This window comes from Cygnus atratus, chromosome 22 (assembly GCF_013377495.2).
Source record: "Cygnus atratus isolate AKBS03 ecotype Queensland, Australia chromosome 22, CAtr_DNAZoo_HiC_assembly, whole genome shotgun sequence".
NCBI classification, from domain to species: Eukaryota; Metazoa; Chordata; class Aves; order Anseriformes; family Anatidae; genus Cygnus; species Cygnus atratus.
The window spans coordinates 6,606,926-6,628,596 of NC_066383.1; the positions used below are offsets into that span (position 1 = coordinate 6,606,926).

The following is a 21,671-nucleotide window of genomic DNA, read 5'->3' on the forward strand; positions in this document are numbered from 1 at the left end:
TGTCCAAAAGACACTACGTCATGAAGAAGCAACAAGCTCAGGTTCAAAGTCTAACACGAAAATGTTTTTAATGCTTTTAAGCTGGAAATCCGTGTTCCAGTTCACTGTAATTCCAACAGCCAAATGGGCAGCCTGACGCTTAGCCAAGGTCCTTGAGAAGAATCCCCCAGAACCTCTGGTCAGTTGTTTGCACAAGCCAGAGGCAACCATGACTTCATGGGGCAGAGGCTGCACTTGGTATGACAAGACCCCACAGATGGCAGAACAGCCATCTCAGTCTCCATGTCTGGTTCTGATGGCATCCCAAAGCGCTGGGTAAGGCCGGCTGGGCAACGGAGGAGGGCAGCCTCCTTCCAGGGGAGCCCCTCTCTTGGGAAGTGGCCTGGGATCTCCCAGAATCTCACAGCTGATTTATTAAACACAAGCCAGGCTTGGGAAGGGGGAGGAGTTTCTGTATGGAAGTGGCTAAGGAAAAAGTCCCAGGACCTTCCTGCCACATGGTGTCTTTACCTTAGCATTACTAAGGTATTTGGGTATTTGTCTAAATTTCCTTAAGAACAGTCAGTATCTGCTACGACTAGCGCCAGCAGCCTTGGCCCACTTGCTTCTCAGCAACAACGCTATGGGGCTGCGGCACAGCCACTAGGGGTGTGCCCGCCTAAACCAAAACTTCCCAAGTTTTCTGCGTGTGTGTGACCCAGCAACCAGGCGATCGCTGTTCCCGTTCCGAAGCAGCACCAGTACAGCATCGCCCCCTAATTCACAGCCGCTCATCCTCAGCCAGCCTTCTTGCTCCTCCCCAGTCACCGCAAGCAGCAGGGCCTACTCACAGTGGATCGCTTCGGTGACTGCTTATCCTTCTTGTCTTTCTTTTCTTTCTTGTCTTTCTTCTTCTTCTCTTTCTTTTTCAAACCGCCGCGTGCCAGCAGCTTCTTTCGCTCCTGAGCGACAAGTTCTCTGTAGTGGTCATCGCAGGGGTGGTCCCACATGGACTGGCCGTTAGCAAAGTTGAAGTAGTAGATATCACCAGTGATATCCTGGCTGCGTAGCAAAAACAGCAGGAGAACATGAAGGAGCAGCACATCAGCTCTGCGCACGCAAGCAGCAGCTCTGTGCTCTGCACAAGGACACGGCTTCATTCAAGGGTTTTTGAAGGCTCTAAAAATATTCCTACTGGGCAACGTGACCACCCTACATTCAGTGAATAGGAGCACCATGTCTCCAAGAACCCGGAGGCATCGGTGTGGGAAGCAGCTCTCCTGGAGATTGCTCACGTCCTTATCCAACTTCTCAAACATCTTCCTTCTTCTTCCACCGCCCCAAGAAGAACTGAGCGCCCCTGCCCCCAGGAAGAGCCTGTGTACGTTACCCTCACTTCCCACCCGGCACCCTGCTCTGACACCCAAACAGGCAGCGCTCTGCACGAAGGCCAGCAGAGGCCAGCAATCTTAGAAAGCAGCTTCTGACAGAGATCTCTCACCAGGGCTTCCACTCGGGTGGTAACGGGGCCACAATGCCTTCCTTGGCCAGCCACATCAGCTCCGGCTCCTTCTCAGGGTCGATCCCGATGTCCCTTGCAAAATCCTGGATTTCTAGGAAACAGAACAGGAATCTGTGGAGCTGGACTACACCAGGCAGTACGCAACAAAGCCATCTTCCTCAGCGAAAGCGATGGACACAATGGGAAATCCCGATCCTGAAAGGACACTGCTCAAAGCTGTCAAAATGGCCCTGTGTCTCAGTGAGCGTCCTGCCAGGCTGGTGAAGCAGGGAGACGGAGGCTGCGAGCTGTCAAATATCCTTGCCAATCAAAGAGCTAATTTTTCAACTCTACATGAGATTCCATTTTTTTCTGCCCTCTTGGCTCATGCTCTCCCCAGCTCCCATTTCCTTAATACGCCTAGAAATGGTTTGGCAAGCTTGAGCCCCTTACTGCAGCTCCCAGGAGGACAGGCATCTGCTACCTTGTTCGCTGGGAATGTACGTCTCGTCGTAATCTTCTTCCAGGATGAGCTGGTCACCAATGCGTACCATAGCTCCTGCCATGGCTCCCTGCACCTGGCGGCAGGAAGGAAACAACCCAAAAATCACAACGAACAACCGCAGTCAGGCAGAAGCAAAGCTCCCTCGTCACACAGCGCGTGGCAAAGCCCCAGAAGGAACTCAGCGCTGGGGCCGTGGAGGGGAACAAGGTGCGCTGGGGGTGCCAAGCGCGGATGCAGACGGGAGGAACAAAGCGCAGGCAGCTGGAACTGGCGGGGCTTGGGAAAGGCAGGAGGGCACGGGTAAAACACCGGGGAACAAACCACGGCCTAGAGGCTAATTAACGGCACCAAGCAGGGAATGATGTTGCGGTGTTTGTAAGCACGCTTCCACGCCTCTCCTACAAAAGGTAAAGGCCGCTTGCACTTAATTTTGGCTTTTTAATTATTCCTTTAGTAGCGGAGACAGAGCCCGCCTGCTGGCTTTGCACTGCTCGGCCACGCGGCGTGGGGCAGGGCCAGGACCTCTCCCCCTTCACACTCCTGCACCTCTTCTGAGGCCGGGGGGCAAGGAGTTCCCTGCATCACCCCTCGCCACGGGACCGCGGCACCCGAGGGAAGGAAGACGTGGCGGGGCTGGGCTCCCCGCTCCGCTCCCAGTGCAGCCCTGAATCAGAGACCCCCCCGTCCCAGGCCCTGCAGGAGCAGGGAGCCGCGCTGACGCTGACGCAGAAGTTTCTACAGACAAGACGAGCGCCGGCTTTGGGCAATTTTAAACGGGTTAAAGGGGCTGGGAGGAGAAGGAGCAAGGAGAAAGCGAGCGGCTTTGCCCGAACGCGGAGCAGCGCACCGAGGCCTCCTTGGGCTGAAGCTGCGCTGCCCGGGGACAGGCGGGCTTCTGTCAGCGCCCCGCTCGCCCCGGCCTCCCCCACCTCCCGGAGGGCCTTTGGGGAGCTGAAAAACTGCCCCCCCCCCCCCCCCCCGTCCCCCGCCCCCCGTGAGCGGCCCCTCAGGGCCCCCGCGGCTCCCTCACGCCGCCCGCAGCGCCGGGGCCGGGCCTCGGGGGGGTCGGCCGGGCCTGAGGGGCTGTGCGGGGCGGGGGGCGGCTGGGGCCGGGGTTCCCGGTCCCGGGGTTGCCGTGGTTACCGGTGCCGGTCCCGTGGTTACCGGTCCCGTGGTTACCGGGGTTACCGGTCCCGGGGTTCCCGGTCCCGGGGTTGCCGTGGTTACCGGTGCCGGTCCCGGGCCCCGCCGCCGCCCGGGCCCGCTCCGCAACCGCATCCGGGTCGCGTTGCCCCTGGCAACCGCGCGTCCCGCCCCCTCCCGCGCGCCATTGGTCCCCGCGGGGAGCCGCCCGGCGTTCCATTGGCCGAAAGAAGGGCGGGCGGGGCGGGAGCCGCCCCCGGTGCCTGCCGGGAGTCGTAGTCCGGGCCGAAGCGGGGTGCCGCCGCGCGTCGCCACGGCGCCGGGCCCGGGGCCCCGCGGCCCGACCTAGGCCCCGAGCGGGCCCCGAGCGGGCCGCGCTCCTCCGGGCCGGGCCGGGCCGGGCAGGGCCGGGCGGCTCCGTTCCGTGCCCGGAGCGCTTCCGCCGGCGGCGGGCGGGCGGGGCGACGGCGTCCGGAGCGGGCGGGCGCAGGGGCGGGGAGCGTCGCTCCGCCATGGCCGCCGCCCCGCTCGGCCCCGCGCCGCCTGCCCGCCCCGGCGCGGCCGCCCGGCCGAGGCGCGGGGCGCTGCGGGCCCGCTGAGGGCGTCGGGAGCGGGGGGTTGGGGGCGGGCAGCCCCCCGCCGCGCGGCCATGGCTCCCGCCTGGCCCTGCCTGCTGCTCTGCCTCGGCGCCGCGGCCCTGCGAGCCGGCCCGGCCCCGCCGCGCATCCGCCTGCCGCTGAGGGGGGGCGCGGCCCCGCCGCCGGGCCCCCGGGCTCGCCGGGCCCCGGAGGAGGAGGCCGGGCGGAGGGGGAGCTTCGTGGAGATGATCGATAACCTGCGCGGCAAGTCCGGCCAGGGCTACTACGTGGAGATGACGGTGGGCAGCCCCCCGCAGAAGGTAAGCGCCCCGCGCCCCCCAGCCCGGCCCCTCTGCGCCCAGAGGCCCCCCCCAGGGCTCAGCCTCCCCGGGAAGGGGACCCGCGGGGCTCAGCCCCGTCGGCCCCGGGCGCTTTTCGTCAGCACCCCTTGCGTCCCGCGGGCTGCCCCGCCTGCCCTCGAGCGCCGTTTTCGGGGTGCCCGAGGGTCGGGAGGCACGCTGAGGACCGCGTGCCGGCCTCGCGGCCCGGAGGAGCCGGCTCCTCCTCTCTGCTGCGGGTGAGGTGGCGGAATTCCCCGCTGCCCCGTCCGTCTGCACCTGGACGCCCACGCCCACCGCCGTCAGCGCTGCGTTTGGCCCGCCGGGGTGGGTGCCGGCGAAACGCCTGGGGGGCCACCTTCCTGCAAGTGCACGGCCGGGTTCCGTCCTTCTGCCGCCCACGGGGTAGGCCGGCTCTGCCAAAACTCCCCGTGCCCACGTAGGCTCGGAAATAGCGGCTGGCTTCTCTGCGTGCACCTCTTGCGCGACCTGCCTCCTTCCTCGGGTGCCCAGCCCGTTTTTGCGCTGGGGGTGCGCTCCCAGCGCGCGTCTGCTGGGAACGGCAGGGGAAAAGCAGCAGAAGGAGCAGAGCTCCCCCCGGCTGGGGGGTTCATACCGCCGTCACAGAACATCACGCACAGAAATCAGGTCCCTCGAGGCGGTTTCGTGTTGTCCGTGGGTCTTTAGGATGTGTTTTTCCGCCCTGGCGGGGTGTGTTTAGGGAGAAAGGAGATTATTTCTGAAATCTGGTCTTAAATGTGATTTCATCATCCAGCCCTACTGGAGCTCTTGCCTGGAACCTGCCATGTGTCGCAGCTGCCAAACAATTTCAGTGAGAACCACCTGTTCCCGGGCACTCGTGGATTTCAGAAACAGCCCCCCGTTTGGGCAGCACCTCCCAGCCTGGGCCTCCTGCCAGCCGCGGATGTGGGGTGTGTGCACGTGCCTGCGTGCGTGTTTGCGTGCCGGAGCAAAATCCCTCCGGGCATTTTAATGGAATTAAAAGACTCACGTGAAAGGGAACGTTTGTGCATAGGCAGGAGATGGGGGAGCACGGTGCGTGTTTATCCGGGAGGATGCGTGCGTCCCCTCCGAAGGCCCACGTGCAGCCCACCTCCCTCCTTGCCTTTCCTTTCCACCTTCCTGCTGCCAACGAAGGAGCTCCTGCGTTCTGTCGTGCTTTAATTCTGGCCGCAGAGCCTCTGTCAACAACGAATTCCTCGCTCCCCCCGTCCCTCGGCGTGTTGGTTGCACTGCACGCTTGTGCCCGTGCCCCCAGCGCCGGCTGATCCAGCCCAGCGCCAGGAGGAGGGCGGCAGCGGAGCAGCCAGCGCCAGCTCCGGGACAGATGGCAGAGGCTCGGAGCCGCAGCTGCCCGACTTGTCCCCCCGCGACCCCACGAGTGCTGCTGCCGAGGCGCCCGGAGGGGCTGTCACATCCCGGGAGCTGCGGGCGGGTTCGGGAAGCAGCCCTGCCACGCGCGGCCCGGCCTCGCTGGTGCACGTCGCGTCCTGGGCTGAGCCTGAAGGATGCGGGCGCAACGCGTGCGACAGCAAACCCGAGTCAGCAGAGCACGGCCTGCGAGCTCCCCCCGCCGCTTACGCCGGCACAAAAGGCCGCACGTGGCAGCGCCTGTGAGAGCCTGGGGGCAGCAGCCAGGCCCGGGGCGTGCGTGCGGGTCCTGGGGAGCCGCAGGTGTCCCCAGCTTCCTGACGCCGTCGTCGTTCTCGGCGAGGCGAAGTCTCCCGAGCAAAACCCCCTTCCCGCGTCCTCCCCCTGCAGCGTCAGCTCAGCAGGTCTCTCTCCAGGGAAACGCCTCCCCGGGCGCCCTGGAGATGAGCCCCAGCTGCCGGCGGGGCAGGGGGGCCGCAGGCAGGGATCGTGGCCCTGCGGGATGTTTGCCAACCCTGCCCGGGAGCTGCTAAGCCAGGGCAGCGGCAGAAATGAAGCGGGAGCAGAGCTCAGCATATGGACGGCTGATTAGCGGCCCCAGCGGTCCGTGGCAGCTCGTGTACCAGCAGTCCTCCCCCCACCCCCAGCCCCAGCCGGGCGAGCAAATTGCATTTCGTGGCGGGGGGAGCCCGGGGACCCCGCCTTGGTGCTGCCCCCTCCAGCTGGGGGTACCCAGCGCCGGCTGCAGGGTCCGGAGGCCGGGCAGGGCAGGGGAGCTCACGCTGTTTGCACAGAGCCCGGCGGCGTTTGCTGTCTGTGCAGCAGCCTGATGTCACCGACTCCTGCCCCAGCACCGAGCCCTCTCTTGCACAACTGCTCCGAGCCGTGCTCAGCTCAGCCCCTCCTGCGCTCCAGCCCCCCCCGGGCAGCCTCCCTGCCCTGCCTCCGCCTGTCCCAGCACCCCGGGGGGGGCAGGCGCAGAGCCCTGCCTTTTCTGCCGGCCGGGGGCGAGCAGGGCACGGCAGCCCCGCGGCGCGGGGACGGGGAGGGCATCGCTCGCCTGCGGTGCCGAACGGAGCTGGGTGCTGCCGGGTGCAGCCTGGGTCCCACGGCAGCGGCGAGCTCCCTGTCTCTCTTCCTTCCCCAGCTGAATATCCTGGTGGACACCGGGAGCAGTAACTTCGCCGTGGGAGCCGCACCTCACCCCTTTCTCCGGAGATACTACCAGCGGCAGCTGTGAGTACGCTGCGGGGCCAGGGGCTGGGGGAAAGCAGCACGGCCGCCGGTCCTTGTGCCCGTGCCCCAGCCCCGCGGGCGGTCTCACGTCTTGGGGGGCGTCGGGCCAGACCCGGCCGCCAGACGTCCACAGGCACCCGCTCCTCTGCCCTGCTTTCACTCTGGCTCTTTGACACCGCTGCAGGTCCAGCACCTACCGCGACCTGCGGAAGGGCGTGTACGTGCCCTACACGCAGGGCAAGTGGGAAGGGGAGCTGGGCACTGACCTCGTCACCATCCCCCACGGCCCCAACGTCACCGTCAGAGCCAACATCGCTGCCATCACCGAGTCGGACAAATTCTTCATCAACGGCTCCAACTGGGAAGGGATCCTGGGGCTGGCCTACGCTGAGATCGCCCGGGTGAGTGCTGGCCGCTCTGGGGCCCTGCTGCCCCTCGGACAGGCTGCCTGCACCTCCGTCCCCACCTTGCTCCTGCTTTGTGGGCACCTCCGGCCGCCCAGAGCAGGGCCTTTAGGGCCAGCTTCTCCCGGGAGCTGAGCAGCGTGAGACCTGCCTGCCAGGCGCCACCCTGCAGCACCCTGGGAGCGCGGAGGGGCTCGCGCACACGCTGGCAGCCAGGGGCGTCCTGTCCCAGCACAGCACGTCTCGCCCAAGGGTTCAGATCGCCTCCTAGCTCCACTCGGTCCCAGCGGGCCCAACCGTGGTGCGCAGCTGCGCTGCTGACGTTGAGCCCTGCTCCAGCAGCATGCAGAGACGTGATTCCTGGGGGCGCAGCGAGAGGACACCTCCCGGCTGTCCTCCCGCAGGCGCGGAGAGCCCCTGGAGAAGGGGCAGCACTGACACATCCCTGCCCTGCCTCTGCTTTTCTCCTCCCACCAGCCCGACGACAGCCTGGAGCCCTTCTTTGACTCCTTGGTGAAGCAGACCCAGGTGCCCAACATCTTCTCCCTCCAGCTTTGCGGGGCAGGCTTCTCGCTCAACGAGACGGAGGCCCTGGCCTCGGTGGGAGGCAGCATGGTGAGCGGTCCGGAGCCAGCGTGGTGGGGGGAGGCTGGGGCCTCCTCCTGCGATGCAGTGGTCCCCGAGGGCAGGGCTGGCCACGTGGGACCTGCTCTGGCTGGAGGTGGCGACACGTGGCGGCAGCACCTTCCTGTCCCCGTCGCAGATCATCGGTGGCATCGACCGCTCGCTGTACGTGGGTGACATCTGGTACACGCCCATCCGCAAGGAGTGGTACTACGAGGTGATCATCGTCAGGCTGGAGGTCAACGGGCAGGACCTGAACATGGACTGCAAAGAGGTGACGGGCGCCAGGGGAACCGGCCTGGTTTTGTTGCCGCTGCTGGAGGCGTTCGTCCTTCCGTTATGGCTAACGTCGCCCAGGGCAGTGAATGCTGTGGGTGCCTGTGGATCAGGGGCTCGTTGTCGAAGGAAGCCGGGGGCAGCAGGCTGCTTGAGACCAGAGCCTGGGATGTGGCGATGGGCTCAAAGGAAGCGGGGCTTGGCCCTGGCCCAGCCTCGGTAGCTGTGCAGGGGTAGCCAGGGCAGCCAGGTGCCGGGAGGGAGGAGAGGAGCTGGGCCGGGGCGTTCAGCCTGGGTCACTCTTCCTCTCGCTGCCCCCAGTATAACTACGACAAGAGCATCGTGGACAGCGGGACCACCAACCTCCGGCTGCCGAAGAAGGTGTTTGAGGCTGCGGTGAAATCCATCAAAACAGCTTCCTCGGTCAGTGTGGCCCCTGAAAGCAGCCACGTCCCCGGTGTGGTGCTGCGGGCAGGGCGGCTGCCCGTCACCAGCCCCAGCATCTCAGCTCTCTGCCCGCACGGCCCCGCTCACCTCCCCTTTCCCTCCGGCAGACAGAGAAGTTCCCAGACGGCTTCTGGCTGGGGGAGCAGCTGGTTTGCTGGCAGGTCGGCACCACCCCCTGGCACATCTTCCCTGTCCTGTCCCTCTACCTGATGGGGGAGGCCACCAACCAGTCCTTCCGCATCACCATCCTGCCCCAGGTGAGCGCTGAGCAGGAGAGCGGGCGGGAGCTGGTCTGTGCGGGGTGGGCGCAGCTCCCTGCCCTGCACGTGCGTCCCTGGGACAGAGCTGACGGCGCTTCCCTTCGTGCAGCAATACCTGCGTCCAGTGGAGGATGTGGCCACCTCTCAGGACGACTGCTACAAGTTCGCCATCTCTCAGTCCTCCACCGGCACCGTCATGGGCGCAGTCATCATGGAGGGCTTCTACGTGGTCTTCGACCGCGCCCGCAAGCGCATCGGCTTTGCTGTCAGTGCCTGCCACGGTAAGGGACGGGCGAGGGAGGGAAGCAGGGAAGGAGCGGAGCCAGGGGGAAGGGATGCGAACGCGCAGCGGTTTCACGGTGACCAGAGCCTTGCCTTATCCTGCCCGCAGTGCACGACGAGTTTCGGACGGCCGCAGTGGAGGGGCCCTACCTGCACCCCAACATGGAGGACTGTGGCTACAACATCCCGCAGACGGACGAGTCCACCTTGATGACCATCGCGTACGTCATGGCAGCCATCTGCGCCCTGTTCATGCTGCCTCTCTGCCTCATGGTGTTTCAGTGGCGCTGCTTCCACTGCCTGCGGCGGGACCACGACGACTTTGCCGACGACATATCCTTGCTGAAGTGACACCGGAGCTTGGGGGCAGTCCCGGGGCCCGCAGGTGAGGTAGCAGGGCAAGGAGAGGTAGGTCCTTTTTCTGAAGGCTGGAGAACAGAGGCAGGACAGCAGCGTGGGGAGCTCAGACAGTCAGCCGAAGCCCTTCTGGCCCCAGGGGACGCTGTGCCCTTTGGGTCTAGCGGGCCAGGAGTGACCCACTGCCAGGAGCAGGCCAGCCTCGAGGTTAGGCCCTTGTGTCCCTGGGTCACCATCGCCTAGGGCAGCATTTGGGTAGCAGGACAGGAGAGGGAACACCAGCACTGGGGAGCAGGTGGAAGTCTGATCCCTTTAACGTTAGGATCCCCCTCTGTGCTCCAGGGCTTTGCCCTGGTTCCTGACACCAGCCACCCCTTGCTGACCTGTAGCTGGCCACCAGCACGTGTTCAGCGTGTGCTTGCAGCCTGTGGGGAAGCAGCGTGTGCGAGGGCAGCCCCGGGAGCCCCAGGTTTCAGCTGCTTTTATCTGGGACCTGCAGAAACAGTGTGGGAGCTGGGGGGTGACAGCACAGCAACCCTGTCCCGCCTGCAGCCCCCGGTAGGGCCGGGTACAGGTCTCTGCTCCGGTACAAGGATGAGCTGGGCTTCCCCTAGCTGTCCTGCCCAGGCCTGCCGAGCGTGACAGTCAGACTGATGAGCCATCCCATGTCTGTCCCCTTCCCCCTCACCCCGTCCTGCCTACCTGCCCTCCTCAGCCTGCTCCGCAGGGAAGCTGCTGGCCTGGGCCCTCCGTGTAGTGACGTGTGCGTGTGTGCATGTGCGCTGTGGCTGTGCCTTCCCCACGCAGCTCCCCTCCCCAGGACGCCTGTGAGCTGGACTCCAGCGAGTGCGTCTCCAGAGCCTCCAGCCCCAGCCCCGGGCTCTTGGGAAATACCCCACGGTGCCAGCCTGGAGCTGCCCGGGGACGTGGGAAGGCAAGCAGGGGGCTTTCCTAGCGGCTGCTCCCATCCTGCTGCTCTCCTGTGTACCGCTCGCTCTAACATTTACCGTGGCATTTCCCTGCCCTCCCGGCCTGTCCTCCCTCTGCTGCCGGCCCCAGGCTCTCTGCTCACCCCGCCCTGGCTGCCTCCCAGGACGGGCACCCATCCTGCCCCTGCTCCTTCCGATCACCACGGCCCCTCTGGGGACCGGGAACCGCCTCACCTCCATTCCAGCACCAACAGCGTTTGCCGCGTAGAAGCTGGTGGCTGCTGCCCTCCGGGCCTGGGGACAACAGCCTCTGCTCCGGGACACGGGGCTCTCCTCCCTGCGCTTCGCAGCCCTCGGACCGCACGGGGAACGAAGGAAGGAGCTTTCCCCTCGCGCGCTGCACAGCCTGGAACAAGCAGAAACCGAGTGCCGGGAGGCAGCCGAGCGCTGAAGCCCAGCGCCAGCCCGTTTCCCCGGCCCACTCGCCTGTTTGAAAGCCATAGGGGAGCCAGTGCCGGGCTCGGTGGCCCCCGCCTGCAGCTGCTGCCTTGCCTCGCCTCACCAGCCGGCCAGACCCGCGGCGGCTCCGTGCTGCTGCGCTCGCGCCACGCGTCCTCGCGCCCCGGCACCAGACACGCTCGGACCCGGGCTCCTGCTCTCAAGGCATGAGACACCCCGGCAGCTCTGGGCAACGGGAGGTGGCTCTGGGGACTGCAGCGGTTATTATTTTTTAAACACGTGGTTGTATTTATTATTTTAGGGGGTTGTTTGTTTTGTTTTGTGTTTTTTTTTTTTTACAATGCAAGTCACTGGTAGTACAGCTGCGCAGAATCAAGGTGTGTATATAGCAGGTCCGTACTGCACCCAGGGGTACAAATAGCGGTCGCTTCTCACCTGTACAATATTGACATATAGCTATATTTTTAATTCTAGCGCTGAAAGCCACTGTTCCAAACCCACCATGAGGGGATTTGGTCCTGTTCTGCTTTTTTTAAATAGGTTTAGCCCTCTGCTCAGTCCTAGGGCCTTGGCCACCACCCAAGCCCAGGGCTCGCTCGGCAGCGGCACGCTTGGATGGAAGCACTTTATAGATCGTAGGCGACCTGGAGTTGGTTTCAGAGGCAGCATTGCGTGTAAGGGATCTGGGGGTAACGACGGAGGGGTGCAGGAGGAGGGCACAGCTGGATCACAGCGTGGTGGGTCTCAAGCTGAAAGGACGCGTGGCAGAGGAGGCAGTTTTGCCCTCAACTTGTTCATACAGCAAAGGGAGGACTTCATGGAGTGAAACAACCCTCCCTTTCTTCCTCTGTCAGCCCCCCCCCGCAGTCCCCTCCTCCCTTCCCCAGAGCACATGCTCTTAAGCTTGCAGACAGTCGATACCGCTCAGTTTCCTTACTTCTCTGCCTCAGCCTGGGACGTGAAAGTGCTTTGTTTTTAGCAGCGAGATTCACTAACTAAAAAGGCAACGTTCACCCGCAAGCGAAAGTCAGAGCTACCTGTGGTGCTGGGGCCTGGGCAGAGCTGAGCCCCGAGTTCAGCTGGGGCCAAGGGCTGGAGCACTACAAGCCTACAGTAATCACCAGGGATAAAGCTTGTTAACACAATCCTTCACTTAAATATTTCTTCAAAAAAGCAGTGAGGGAGCCAGTGAGCGAGGCAGGAGAAAGCACAGCGTAGGAGACCACAGAAGAGGCAACCCAGCCCTAACACTGGGAACTGCCCCGACAGCCCGTTACACGCACCCCTAAACCATCCCCCTTTGCTGGGTCTGGAAACAGCCGCCAGTTCCCGTGCTGTGCTCCCAAACTCTGCTCGTCCTGCAATTCAGCTCCAGCGCGAGGGCAAAGTTATGCAATTGCAGAGTGCACACAGACCTCCACACCCTTGTGCCTGCCCAGGACCCTCCCCAGGATCCCAGAGACTCTGTTGTGGACCACTGCCTTAAAACATGCTGACAAGCGTGTGTGTGCACGTGTGGAGAGATTCAGACTGTGGCCAAATTCAGGCACGCCGTAGGTACCCTGGCAGTGCCTGCACTGACCAGCCCCAAGGCAAAGCTGCTTCCAGCAGCGCTGAGTTTGTGCTACAGACTGCAAAAAAAAAAAAAAAAAAAAAAAGGAAAAAACCTACAGAGTAAGTGCAAGATTTTAAGTGGTGCTGAGCACCTCGTGATCCCACCGAAATCCATGGAGAAAGGGTTGGTGCCTCAGCCCGTGTTTTAGGAGAAAGTACAGGAAAGGGAAAACTAGAATCTGCAACTGGTTGGTTATCCTGAGCTGCAGCACAGCCAAATTTGTTCACGCCCCAGTGCTCCTTCCCCAGGACCCGGAGTTACACCAGGAAACACCAGGTGAAAGCGTGTGCAGGACTCTGCCCGGCGGGAGGAGGGATGGGGCTGGCTGCCGCAGGCTGCCGCTGTAGACTCCAGTACTCTGTAACCTATCGTCTGTGTAAGAACAATGAATGTTAACACGGTAAATTATTACATTAAAAAGAAAAAGACAAAAATACTTCTCACCTAGAACCTGTTCGTTGCTAAGAGGGGAACTGTTCAGAGCCCACGCAGCCCCAGATGGACGTGGCGTGGCAGGGGACTGCTCGGCTGGGGCGTGGGGATGCGAGAGGTCCTGCCAAGGGGAGCGGCTGTGGTAAGCGTGGAGCTGGTGGGAGCGCTGCCCCCAGGGAAGAATACGCGCAGCTAAGGGGGAAGAGGCAGTTACAGCAGCCCCCCAGCAAGGAGCTTTTGCTTTAACACGTTAGAAAGGAAGCCAGTAAGGCTACACACTAAGAAATGAGCAGCAGCACCAGATCACTGCATAATATACACACTTTATTTATGAATTTGTATGTATACAGACTTTCTATACACACATTACCTATATAATAAAAATGTACATGTGTATACATGGTCGTATAAATATAGAACTGTAGAAATCTTAGAACTGATCCTGTCTATTCACAGCAACTCCTCCCGTGGGACCACTTTGTTCGAGTAGCCGTCATTTGAGACTTGGACAAAAGGGGCAAGTGTCATTTGTGTTGGTTTGTGCCCAGAATTTGATGCACTGGAAGAGAGAGAATTAGTCAAGAGCCACTGGCACAACTCAAAGGCGCCGTGAACGGAGCGTGGCATTACTTTTCCAGAACAGTGCTGGCAAGGGGCGCTCATTTTAAGGGATGGTTTACTTTGCTCCTTAGAAACAGCCCCCATCGAAAGGTCACAAGGGAGCCCTCTCCAACCTAGCAGACCACCATGATCTACTGCCTGCACCGGGAACCTTATGAGGAACAAAAAGACGCGCACGTAGCAGGGAAGCACACTCACCTCCTTGTGAAGCACATGCGAACAGGCCATGGGGTGAAGGTCACCGGGCTGCACAAGCTTCTGGCACATGAGACACAGCTTACAGGCAGCGGGCGTCTGGCGCAAGCAGCGAGGGAACACAGAGCAGATAGTCACAGCAGTCCCACATCCCACCTCAGATCCCACAAGACGTGTTCCAGCTACGTGTCTTGCCCGCTGCAGCCAGGGGCCACAGTTTGCCCAGTTCCTCCCTCTGCACACCAATCCTGCAGCCATTCCCTCCTCCCCCAACGCAGGGCGTGCAGAACCCAAGCTGCTAACCCGTCCCTTCTACCCCACCAGCACGAGTAGCTGTGTGACAAGAGAGAGAGGTCCCAACTTCACTGGCTTGTCCCTTTGGCCACTTCTCAGAAGGGCTCCCTCCCCAGGTAGCTTTCCCTGGGGATGGTGAAGTGCTCTAGGAAGGCAAAAAAAAAAAAAAGAAAAAAAAGTCTTACATGTGATGCTGTTCCAGGGTAAGCCACCTGGGCTGGGGGCAGGAACATGGGCGTGCTGATTTGAGGCAGCGGAGCAGAAAACATGGGGGCCCTGATTCGACTGAGAGGCTGCAGGGAGGCAAACAAGGCATTATCAAACAGCGCCGAAGGAAAGGACAGCCGAGCTACCCCAAGTCAACGCAGGGCAAAACTCCCCTAGAGTAAACGCCCCAGTCAGCAGAGAGGGGAACCCACAGGACACGCCTGGTGCACACAGCCCAAGCCTGAGCTCTGCGTGGATCCAGCAGCAGGCCCCGTGCAGCTCAGCCTGCGGGGAGCCAAGGAACAGGAAACTTCTCACTGCCACCACCCAGGTTGCCCTTCTCTGCAGCCCCCCTACCCCCAGCACCACCCCAGCTCTCCCACCTGAGCCCCGGCTGCTGCCCGCTCCTGCTGCTCTGCGAGCTTGGCCGCCACCAGCTGGTTGAGCTCCTCCATGGTCAGCCCCGCCATGGTCCTCCGAGCAGTCTTGATCTGCTGCAGGATGTTGGTGAGCTGGGCCCTGCAGAACAGCAGCCTGCTAAGAGCTCCCACCCACCGCCAGCGGGTCCCCCCCCACCAAAGGGCCGACGATACCGCGCGCCAGCCAGCCCCGTGCCAGGGGAAGGCTCTGGCACAGCACAAGGGTACGTGCTCTCAGCCGTGTAAGTGAGACAAATCACACGCTGAGCTTCTGTCCCTAAAATGCTGGGAAAGAGTGGGAAATCCCAGCTGGAGCGAGAGACAGCGCCCACCTGCCACGCAGCTCCAGGACGCAGCACCTCAGAAGCTTAAGGCAAGGCTGCAGGCAGAGAGCTCCTGGCTACGTTCACTTATCGCTGCTGGGCTCCAAACCTGCCTTGCTCAGGGCTGTGGCAAACCTGACAGAGAGCACCCGCCCGTTGCTCCTTGCCTTTAGGCTTCCTTTACTTCCCTCCAGCCCCAAGCTGAGCTCCGCTTCCCCCTGTCCCAGCTGACACCTCACACGCACGTCTTCGTCCTCCGGGAAGGACAACACGAGGCACGTACTTGTTGCACTGCGGAAACCGAGTCAACAACTTCTCCAAAAGCTTTTCCAGCTTATCCGCCGGCTGCGGCCTGTGAAACTCTGGAGTGACCTTAACTCCTCCCAGGCCCGGCGGAGGAGGGATGGAGGCAGCAGGAGTCATATGAGGACTGTGGGTGCCGATGAGCGACGCCACGACAGGGCTGTTTCTTCCTTGGGAAGCAGGCAGCGGTGGGGAAGGCTGGTTGGGCCTGGAGATCGCGGGGTTCAGGAGAGGAAAGGAGAGCGCCCTAGGATCGGCGCTCGGCATGACCATGGGAACGGGGACTGGTCCTATGGGAAACGGGAGCCTGGGAGTGAGGGATGGGTTGGGCTGGAATGCCGTCAGCATGAAATCTGTCTGAGAAAGAAAAACGGGGTTGGGGGAAGAAAAGGCTGGTTAGAATAAGCCCATCCTGAAGCAGAGCTGAGCACCTTCCTCCCCAGCCAGACGGGAGGGGGGCTGAGCCACAGACACCGGCCACTACACTCCTCGTGGTGAGGGAGGGCTGTGCAGACCCTTTCCCTTCTCACCAGGGAAAGCAGGTAAACCCAGAGCTGCCTCAGGGGACAAGCCCAGGGCTCCAAGAAATGTAATCCTACAGTCTCCTCCAATGCACGCAGCACAGGCAGTACCAGTCACAGGCCAACAAACAGGCTGTCCCCAGAGCCTCACAGAAGCATCAGAGCAATCAAAGCTTGTGTTTGTTAGGCTGGAGAGGCACTCACTTCTGAGGGTGGAGGTGGCAGTGTTGGGGTTGGGATCTGTGGGAGGCTGCTCAGCTTTGTTCCATTTCTCACCATCTGAATGTGGTCATTGAACTGGTCCTAGCAGAGAGAAAAGAAAACAGACGCATTTATCAAAGCCTCTGCCTCGGGAAGTTCTGGGCACCGAATGCCTAGAACAGGCAAATTCCCCAGCCGCAGCTGCCTGAGCAAAGCATTCTCAGCCCCAGAACGGTCACAGGCCCTAAGCAGGTCACTTGGTTTCACAGAACAAAAGAGAATGAAAAAGGACCTGGAAAGAGAAACGGCTTCTGTGGTTAACCCAACACTGCTTTCGCATCCACGTGGCTTATCCACACGCACGAGCCTGAAGAGGCAGGCAGATCTCTGCAGCTGCTCACAAACACCCTGACTGTGCCACGCGTTTGGGCACAAACCTCTTTCCCGGGTCTTAAGTCTCCTCTCAAAGAGAGTTGAAATTAAGCATGCAAAGCAGCGTTGATGTGAACCACACGTTCTTAGGCCAGGAGCTGTCTGATAGCAACTTACTCTGACACTCTCCTTTGTCATTCGTATCCTGTTCAGCCTCATCTCCCACTCCTGCTTTGGCCTCATTGTCTCCAGCGTTGGTGGCGCAGACCTGCAAGAACAATTTAACCTTCCCTCTTGCAAGCATGCTCTCACTTGCAGCAAAGTGGGAGCAGCTCAAAGCAACAAACTCCTCCAAACCTCCTGCCTTGCCCAGCAGGGCTCCCCTCCACTGGCTGGGCAGGAAGGAGAGCTCAAACCCAGGCGAGGAACCCCGCAAGAGGGGAGCACACAGTGCTGCCCGAGTGCAGAGACTGATCTGGTGGACAGAGACATCAACCCCACAGACAACCCAGTGCCTACAGCATATAGTCTAGAGCACAGCAGATGTTCAGCAGATGAACAGTGACAGAATAAATAAGCATGGTCCCACCAACCCCTGTTTTGTGACATTACTGAATCACATTAGATTAATAAAGAAAGCCACAGGAAACCCTGAACTATTTCAGTCAAACCGCTAGTATAAGCAGAAGAGGAGATTAGGTAATATCAGTGTTCTGGCGCGCCTATCACTTCTGAGACAGGAACTTACTTGAGGTAGGTGAGGTGTAGCTCTGCTTCTTTTTCTGCTTCTTCTAGTTTCAACACCAGCAGCTCCTTTCGGCTCTCCAGGGACAGGATCTAGCAACAGTCCCAACTAACGTTTACTGCACTGACATTTGCTTACCCCTTCTCCAGCCCCATGAAGAGCCTCATCCTTCACTGCTCCTAATTTCACATAATCTGTCATCAATCAATCAGTCATCTAGAATCTCAGGAAGACCCTCTTCAACTGCTTTGCAGGTAAGAAGTCATCTACTAACCTCTGCTTTCCAGGCCCGTTCTGTCTCCTCAAGAATGTTCCTGTTGATTTCATTGTGCTGGTTCTTCAGCTTATCTAGCTCCATCTCCCACAGCTGCCTGCAAATAGAGACAGAACAAATCTGCTTCGGCACTGGAATGACTTGAAACAGGAGAGCTGACAAACTCCCACAAAGCCAATTGATCCTCGTAGCTCTTGATGGGGTGGAACTGTGGGATACCGACAGCTTCCAGACCATGACACCAGTCACATTTCCCAAGGCTGCATGAGTCACAGTCCCAAGAGTGAGCTGTTCCAGAGCATGCAGACAGCCACTGTGCAAATATACATGTAGAGATGAGCAAAGAGGGGAGGCAAGAATTCCCCTCACCAAATTCTGTCCAATTCCAAGGAACGGTGCACAGCTCTGAACTAAAAAGCAACCTGAACCAACACACAGAACTAAAGTCATTCTGATCCTGTAGAAGTTCAAAGGTGGCCCTTTCCACCTGTGCCTGGACCTGGAACATCTCTGCGCACTGTTAAAATACCTGAAGTGCTCCAGAGTTTAGAGCAGTTGGGCAGCTGCAGGGAACAGCATGGAGGAATAGGTTTGCCTGATTTCTGGGAAGCTGAAATTCAGTCAGAGGTAGCAGTTACAAGCTGAGTCAATCCACTACACATAAATGCTAATCTTATGGGATCTTTATGTAACAAGTATCCAGGAGCCTTCTTGTGACCAGGATCAAAGAGAATTTAATCCAGAGACTGCGAGCACCAGCCTGCTGAAAGGGGACATAAAACCTCTAGGGCGCCCAGGTGGACAGCACTGCTAGACCCCCCTCTGCAGCCTATGCCATCAGAAGCACAAGCCGCACTCCAAACCAAAATGATGAAATAAGAGTGTTCAACGCTATTAATCTGGGAACAGCTAAGTGCCTTACTTTTCATCAGACTGCTCTGCAATCAGAGAAGCTATCTTGTTTTCCTTCTCCTCCTGTTCTTTCAGCAACCTGCACGAGAAAAAAAGGACAGATGGAGTCATCCACCGTAGCGGTGTTATCGCACAGCCCCTAATGATGCAGCTCTCAAGTTTAAACAACGTATTTGCACAGCTGTGTGCCCAACACAACAGCACACTCTGAAGACTGTTTTCAAACACGTATTGAATAGTTCAATCACCAACATCCTCACAAGCAACAATTTTGCTGTATCATGACACTGCACAACGACTGTAGCATTTAACCTGAGCCCACCACAGAGCTGTGCCACTCTGACACGTACTTTGCAGGGGGGAAGCAGGCTGAGTACTTGGAGCCGTTACCAAAACGGCTTATCCAAAAACATCACTGAGCCCTCAAATTAAAAATTAAAACTAAAAAAATCAGACCTTGAAGACATGTCAGAATGGCTCTATAAAAGCACAAATTCACCATGCAAAGGAACCCTAGGCTCTTTGCAAAGGAATCACATTGCCTGCTTTAGAACCCCTCTGAAACTAGCAAGACTCTTTGCACAGAGCATGCTGCCTACCTCACAGCAAAGTCTGACCACAGCCGAGTCTTTCAAACCATTAGGTATAGCTAGGCTGCTTAAGAGGGAAGCTTAACAAGAAACCAAGAAACGTACAACAGAAAAGAACAAGACCCTAACCCTGATACCGTAACTGAACGGTCCTGCCCCCTGCTGAAAGGCTCTGGACTCACAAAGATGCAGCAGAGCCCAGCAGAACTGCATGTTATTTTTGCCAAGTTCTGTCCATACAAATATCTAACAGGTAGAACAACCTGCTGCCCGGAATTTCACTTTGAGATCGTCTGTATACAAAAGCTGCTCTGCTGTAGTTGAATCCACTCAAAACTGCACAGGCCCGTCCTGAAATGCTCAGCAAAATACTTGCTGCTTCCAAAAAGTTTCAGGTGATCCTCTTTTACTTGATCAGATATACATCGAAGTTAACTTACACTTTTCTTCCTAAAAAAATACTTGTTTTTTCATACTAATACCTTCTGCCTTTCTCACAGAGTTTCTCAATTTCTGCTTTCAGATCCTGCTCTTTCTGCAGGAATTCTTTCTTTTCTTTCTCCATCTTCTTCTTTGTCTCTTCTCGCTTGATTGTAACATCCTGAATTGCTTTCAAAATCTCCTAGAGTAACATAAGCATCGCACAAATGAAGAGCAAAATTCCCAAGGAATGTTTTTCTTTGTTTTTAAATCCATTAATATCTTAACAAAATTGAAGAGAGATTATGAGATTACACACGTCATCGGAATCTTTCTTTTTAGTAGATCTAGACATGATTCATAGAGGTTATCACAAGGAAACACAGGAGACAGACAGAAAGTCTGAACTACGTGTTCTCCTGTCTCCTTAGAAGAACTTTGGGGCACTCCTTCTCCTGCTCCCTACTCTAGTTCTAGGCGATACACCACCGATGGTTCCTTTTATCCTAACCTGAGCCACTGCAGAGCTAGTTGCAAATCTATTATTTAAGCTAGGGATCCGTGAGCAGTGGCTACAGAGATCTACTTAATGCTGTGGAGTTAGTTCTCCTCACTTCACACTGCTCTCCCGGTCAGCACTCATGGGGAAAAGCTCCTGTGCTTGTTGAAGAGATGCTGCAAGATCGCCAGCAGGAACAGACATATACGCAAGATGCTGTATTATAACTTACTTCTGAACTGCTCAGGCTCAGCATCCAGATTTGGGCAGGGACCTAGCCTTAACGCTACAAAATGTGCTTGCATGGGCACACGAGGTCAAATCAGCCCACCTTCATCGCGTAGGGCTAAGGGGCAGGTTACACAGGAAGAAGACTTGGCTAAATACCTGGTGGTTCTTCATCTCTTCCTCCCTCCGCTGCTGGAGCTGCTTAAGCTGTACCTGGAGCTGGTTCTCCACTTGCCTCTGTTTGTCCAACACCTCCTGGTAACGTTCCTTCAGCAAAGCCCTCTCAGACATCATTTTGTCCTGCAGGGGAGAGCAGAAATTCAGGGAGAACCTTCCCTTTCCCTCACACCAGAGACAGCACGGATGCAAGCAGGAAAGCTCAGCGGTGTGTGAAAGCCCACTGGACGCCAAGGTTGATATTGTCAAGAGCCACATTATCGGCTCCCACTTTCAAAGCTCAGACTCCCTAGGTCAGAGAAGTTGAATGGAGGCACTGCCTGGAGCTGCAGCTACCACTACATTTCCCCTGCTAAAGAGGACAGCTCAAGAAGGCCGAGGCTGGCATTTAAATGAGAAAAAACATCCTGTGGGAAGGGCAGGGGACCCAGCATCAGGATGCCTAGCGCCAGGAATAGCCCTGCCTCCGGCTACTTCCTTTACCAGCACATCGCTATAAAACTTTGCTGTGGGACATCCTGGGAACATTTTTAAGCTTCTCCCAACTCTCTGGGATGATTTGGTATGCAAATAATGAAAATCCACTGCTTGGGTGGGAACGTTCTTGTTTTATAAACAAGATGTTTAGAAAGAAACAAACCAGGGGTGTTTCACTTGCTGAGCAGCCAGAGAGAGACCAAGATTCATATCAGGTGTCCACTGAATTGCCGGGGTGATCTTTCTTGGTCGCATATTAACTACAGCACACGCTAGAGCCGCCAAATACCACCAACGCCATCCCCACCACCACCGCTCTGCAGCGTTTCAGAATTCGGGTCATTTTTGCTGACCGTGGAAGCGCCCCAAGAGCCTTTTTGTCACCCGTGCTCAGAGAACACGGGCTCCCAAGGCATCAGCGGCCCAGCCGAGCTGCCCAGCAGAACCGCAGACGGGAGGGCTGGGACCGTCCGCGGGGCTTCAGCACCCACCAAGTTCTTCTCGATGTCCTGATCCGTGCTGGCGTCCACATCGGCCGTCTTGAAGTCGGTCTGCAAAGGCACACGCACCCCGTCAAGCCGCAGCCCGGCCAGCCCCGACGACCCCCCGGGGAACACCGGCGGGGACCGGGACGGGGCCGGCCCCGCAGCCCCCACCTGCACCGCGATGTTCTGCGACGGCTTCGCGGGGGCCGCCTCGGGCTCGGGCTCCTCCGCCGCCCCTCCGCGCTGCCCGCCGGCCTCGGGGGGGCCGCCGCCAGGGCCCGGGCCTTCCTCCCCCTCCTCCTCCTCCTCCTCCTCCTCCTCGTCCTCCGCCGCCGCCCCCTCGCCCCCCGACGGCACCGGGGCCTCGCCGGGGGCCGCCGCGGTCTCCGCGTCTCCTCCGGCCGCCGCCTCGCCGTGGCTCTCGGTGCTGCTCGGAACAAACACCCGGTCACGGCGCCGCCCGGCCCGGCCCGGCCCGCCCCGCCCGGCCCCCCGGGGCCCACCTGGCGGGCGGCGCGGCGGGGCCGGGCTCGCTGAGGCGCGGGGCGGCGGCGGGGCCCTCGGCCTGCGCCCGCTCCAGGGCCATGGCTGGGGCTGGGAGCCGGGGCCGGGGCTGGGCTCGGCGCGGCGCCGCTCCGCCCGCCCCGGGCC

The 21,671-nt window shown here is 59.5% G+C and overlaps 3 protein-coding genes across 20 annotated transcripts in view; 1 reads left to right on the forward strand and 2 right to left on the reverse strand.

Annotated features, from left to right (window-relative positions):
• Positions 1-4,755, reverse strand: part of CEP164 (centrosomal protein 164) — a 42,691-nt gene extending 37,936 nt beyond the window's left edge. For 7 of the 14 annotated variants that reach the window (XR_004780168.2, XM_035555928.2, XM_050715083.1 and 4 more), the window contains exons 1-4: positions 3,129-3,275; positions 1,965-2,058; positions 1,481-1,592; positions 831-1,041 (exon numbers count right to left, since the gene is read on the reverse strand). Coding sequence is in view for 13 of the 14 variants with exons in the window: in XM_035555928.2 (XP_035411821.2) it covers positions 831-1,041; positions 1,481-1,592; positions 1,965-2,058; positions 3,129-3,263 (552 nt within the window). In the remaining variant the exon portion in view is untranslated. Of the gene's footprint in view, positions 1-830; positions 1,042-1,480; positions 1,593-1,964; positions 2,059-3,128; positions 3,285-3,395; positions 3,482-4,323; positions 4,441-4,683 lie in introns of those variants that run through there. The other 7 variants (XM_035555929.2, XM_035555930.2, XM_050715081.1 and 4 more) reach the window with 6 other exon arrangements.
• BACE1 (beta-secretase 1) lies at positions 3,636-13,583 on the forward strand. 3 transcript variants are annotated; one of them, XM_035555933.2, is made up of 10 exons: positions 3,636-4,026; positions 6,584-6,672; positions 6,857-7,073; positions 7,554-7,691; positions 7,840-7,974; positions 8,298-8,399; positions 8,531-8,680; positions 8,793-8,964; positions 9,075-9,350; positions 13,214-13,583. In XM_035555933.2, the coding sequence occupies exons 1-9, from the start codon at positions 3,778-3,780 to the stop codon at positions 9,314-9,316; spliced, it is 1,494 nt and encodes a 497-aa protein (XP_035411826.1). In that variant the 5' UTR covers positions 3,636-3,777; the 3' UTR covers positions 9,317-9,350; positions 13,214-13,583. The 3 variants fall into 3 exon arrangements, with proteins under 3 accessions (XP_035411826.1, XP_035411825.1, XP_035411824.1); XM_035555932.2 differs by lacking the exon at positions 13,214-13,583 and adding an exon at positions 10,497-11,010 and having other exon boundaries at positions 3,777-4,026; XM_035555931.2 differs by lacking the exon at positions 13,214-13,583 and having other exon boundaries at positions 3,777-4,026; positions 9,075-11,010.
• Positions 12,340-21,635, reverse strand: RNF214 (ring finger protein 214). 3 transcript variants are annotated; one of them, XM_050715085.1, is made up of 16 exons: positions 21,524-21,635; positions 21,192-21,447; positions 21,027-21,086; positions 20,041-20,181; positions 19,217-19,356; positions 18,155-18,223; positions 17,233-17,329; positions 16,962-17,050; positions 16,391-16,481; positions 15,845-15,943; positions 15,100-15,476; positions 14,458-14,593; positions 14,053-14,160; positions 13,577-13,672; positions 12,770-12,878; positions 12,340-12,697 (listed from the first exon to the last, which is right to left on the reverse strand). In XM_050715085.1, the coding sequence occupies exons 1-16, from the start codon at positions 21,604-21,606 to the stop codon at positions 12,549-12,551; spliced, it is 2,100 nt and encodes a 699-aa protein (XP_050571042.1). In that variant the 5' UTR covers positions 21,607-21,635; the 3' UTR covers positions 12,340-12,548. The 3 variants fall into 3 exon arrangements, with proteins under 3 accessions (XP_050571042.1, XP_050571041.1, XP_050571043.1); XM_050715084.1 differs by having other exon boundaries at positions 12,549-12,878; XM_050715086.1 differs by lacking the exons at positions 12,340-12,697; positions 12,770-12,878 and adding an exon at positions 12,907-13,316.
• Positions 21,636-21,671: the final 36 nt, after the last annotated feature.

Bases quoted from the DNA above. Each gene is read 5' to 3' on its own strand.
- BACE1 (XM_035555933.2), top strand. From the start codon at position 3,778: ATGGCTCCCGCCTGGCCCTGCCTGCTGCTCTGCCTCGGCGCCGCGGCC. The intron at 7,074-7,553 runs GTGAGTGCTGGC...TCCTCCCACCAG, and splicing joins CCTACGCTGAGATCGCCCGG to CCCGACGACAGCCTGGAGCC. The intron at 8,965-9,074 runs GTAAGGGACGGG...TCCTGCCCGCAG, and splicing joins TGCTGTCAGTGCCTGCCACG to TGCACGACGAGTTTCGGACG.
- RNF214 (XM_050715084.1), bottom strand. From the start codon at position 21,606: ATGGCCCTGGAGCGGGCGCAGGCCGAGGGCCCCGCCGCCGCCCCGCGC. The intron at 15,944-16,390 runs GTAAGTTGCTAT...TCTCTCTGCTAG, and splicing joins TGACAAAGGAGAGTGTCAGA to GACCAGTTCAATGACCACAT. The intron at 14,161-14,457 runs GTGGGAGAGCTG...GCCTCCCTGCAG, and splicing joins GGGCAGCAGCCGGGGCTCAG to CCTCTCAGTCGAATCAGGGC.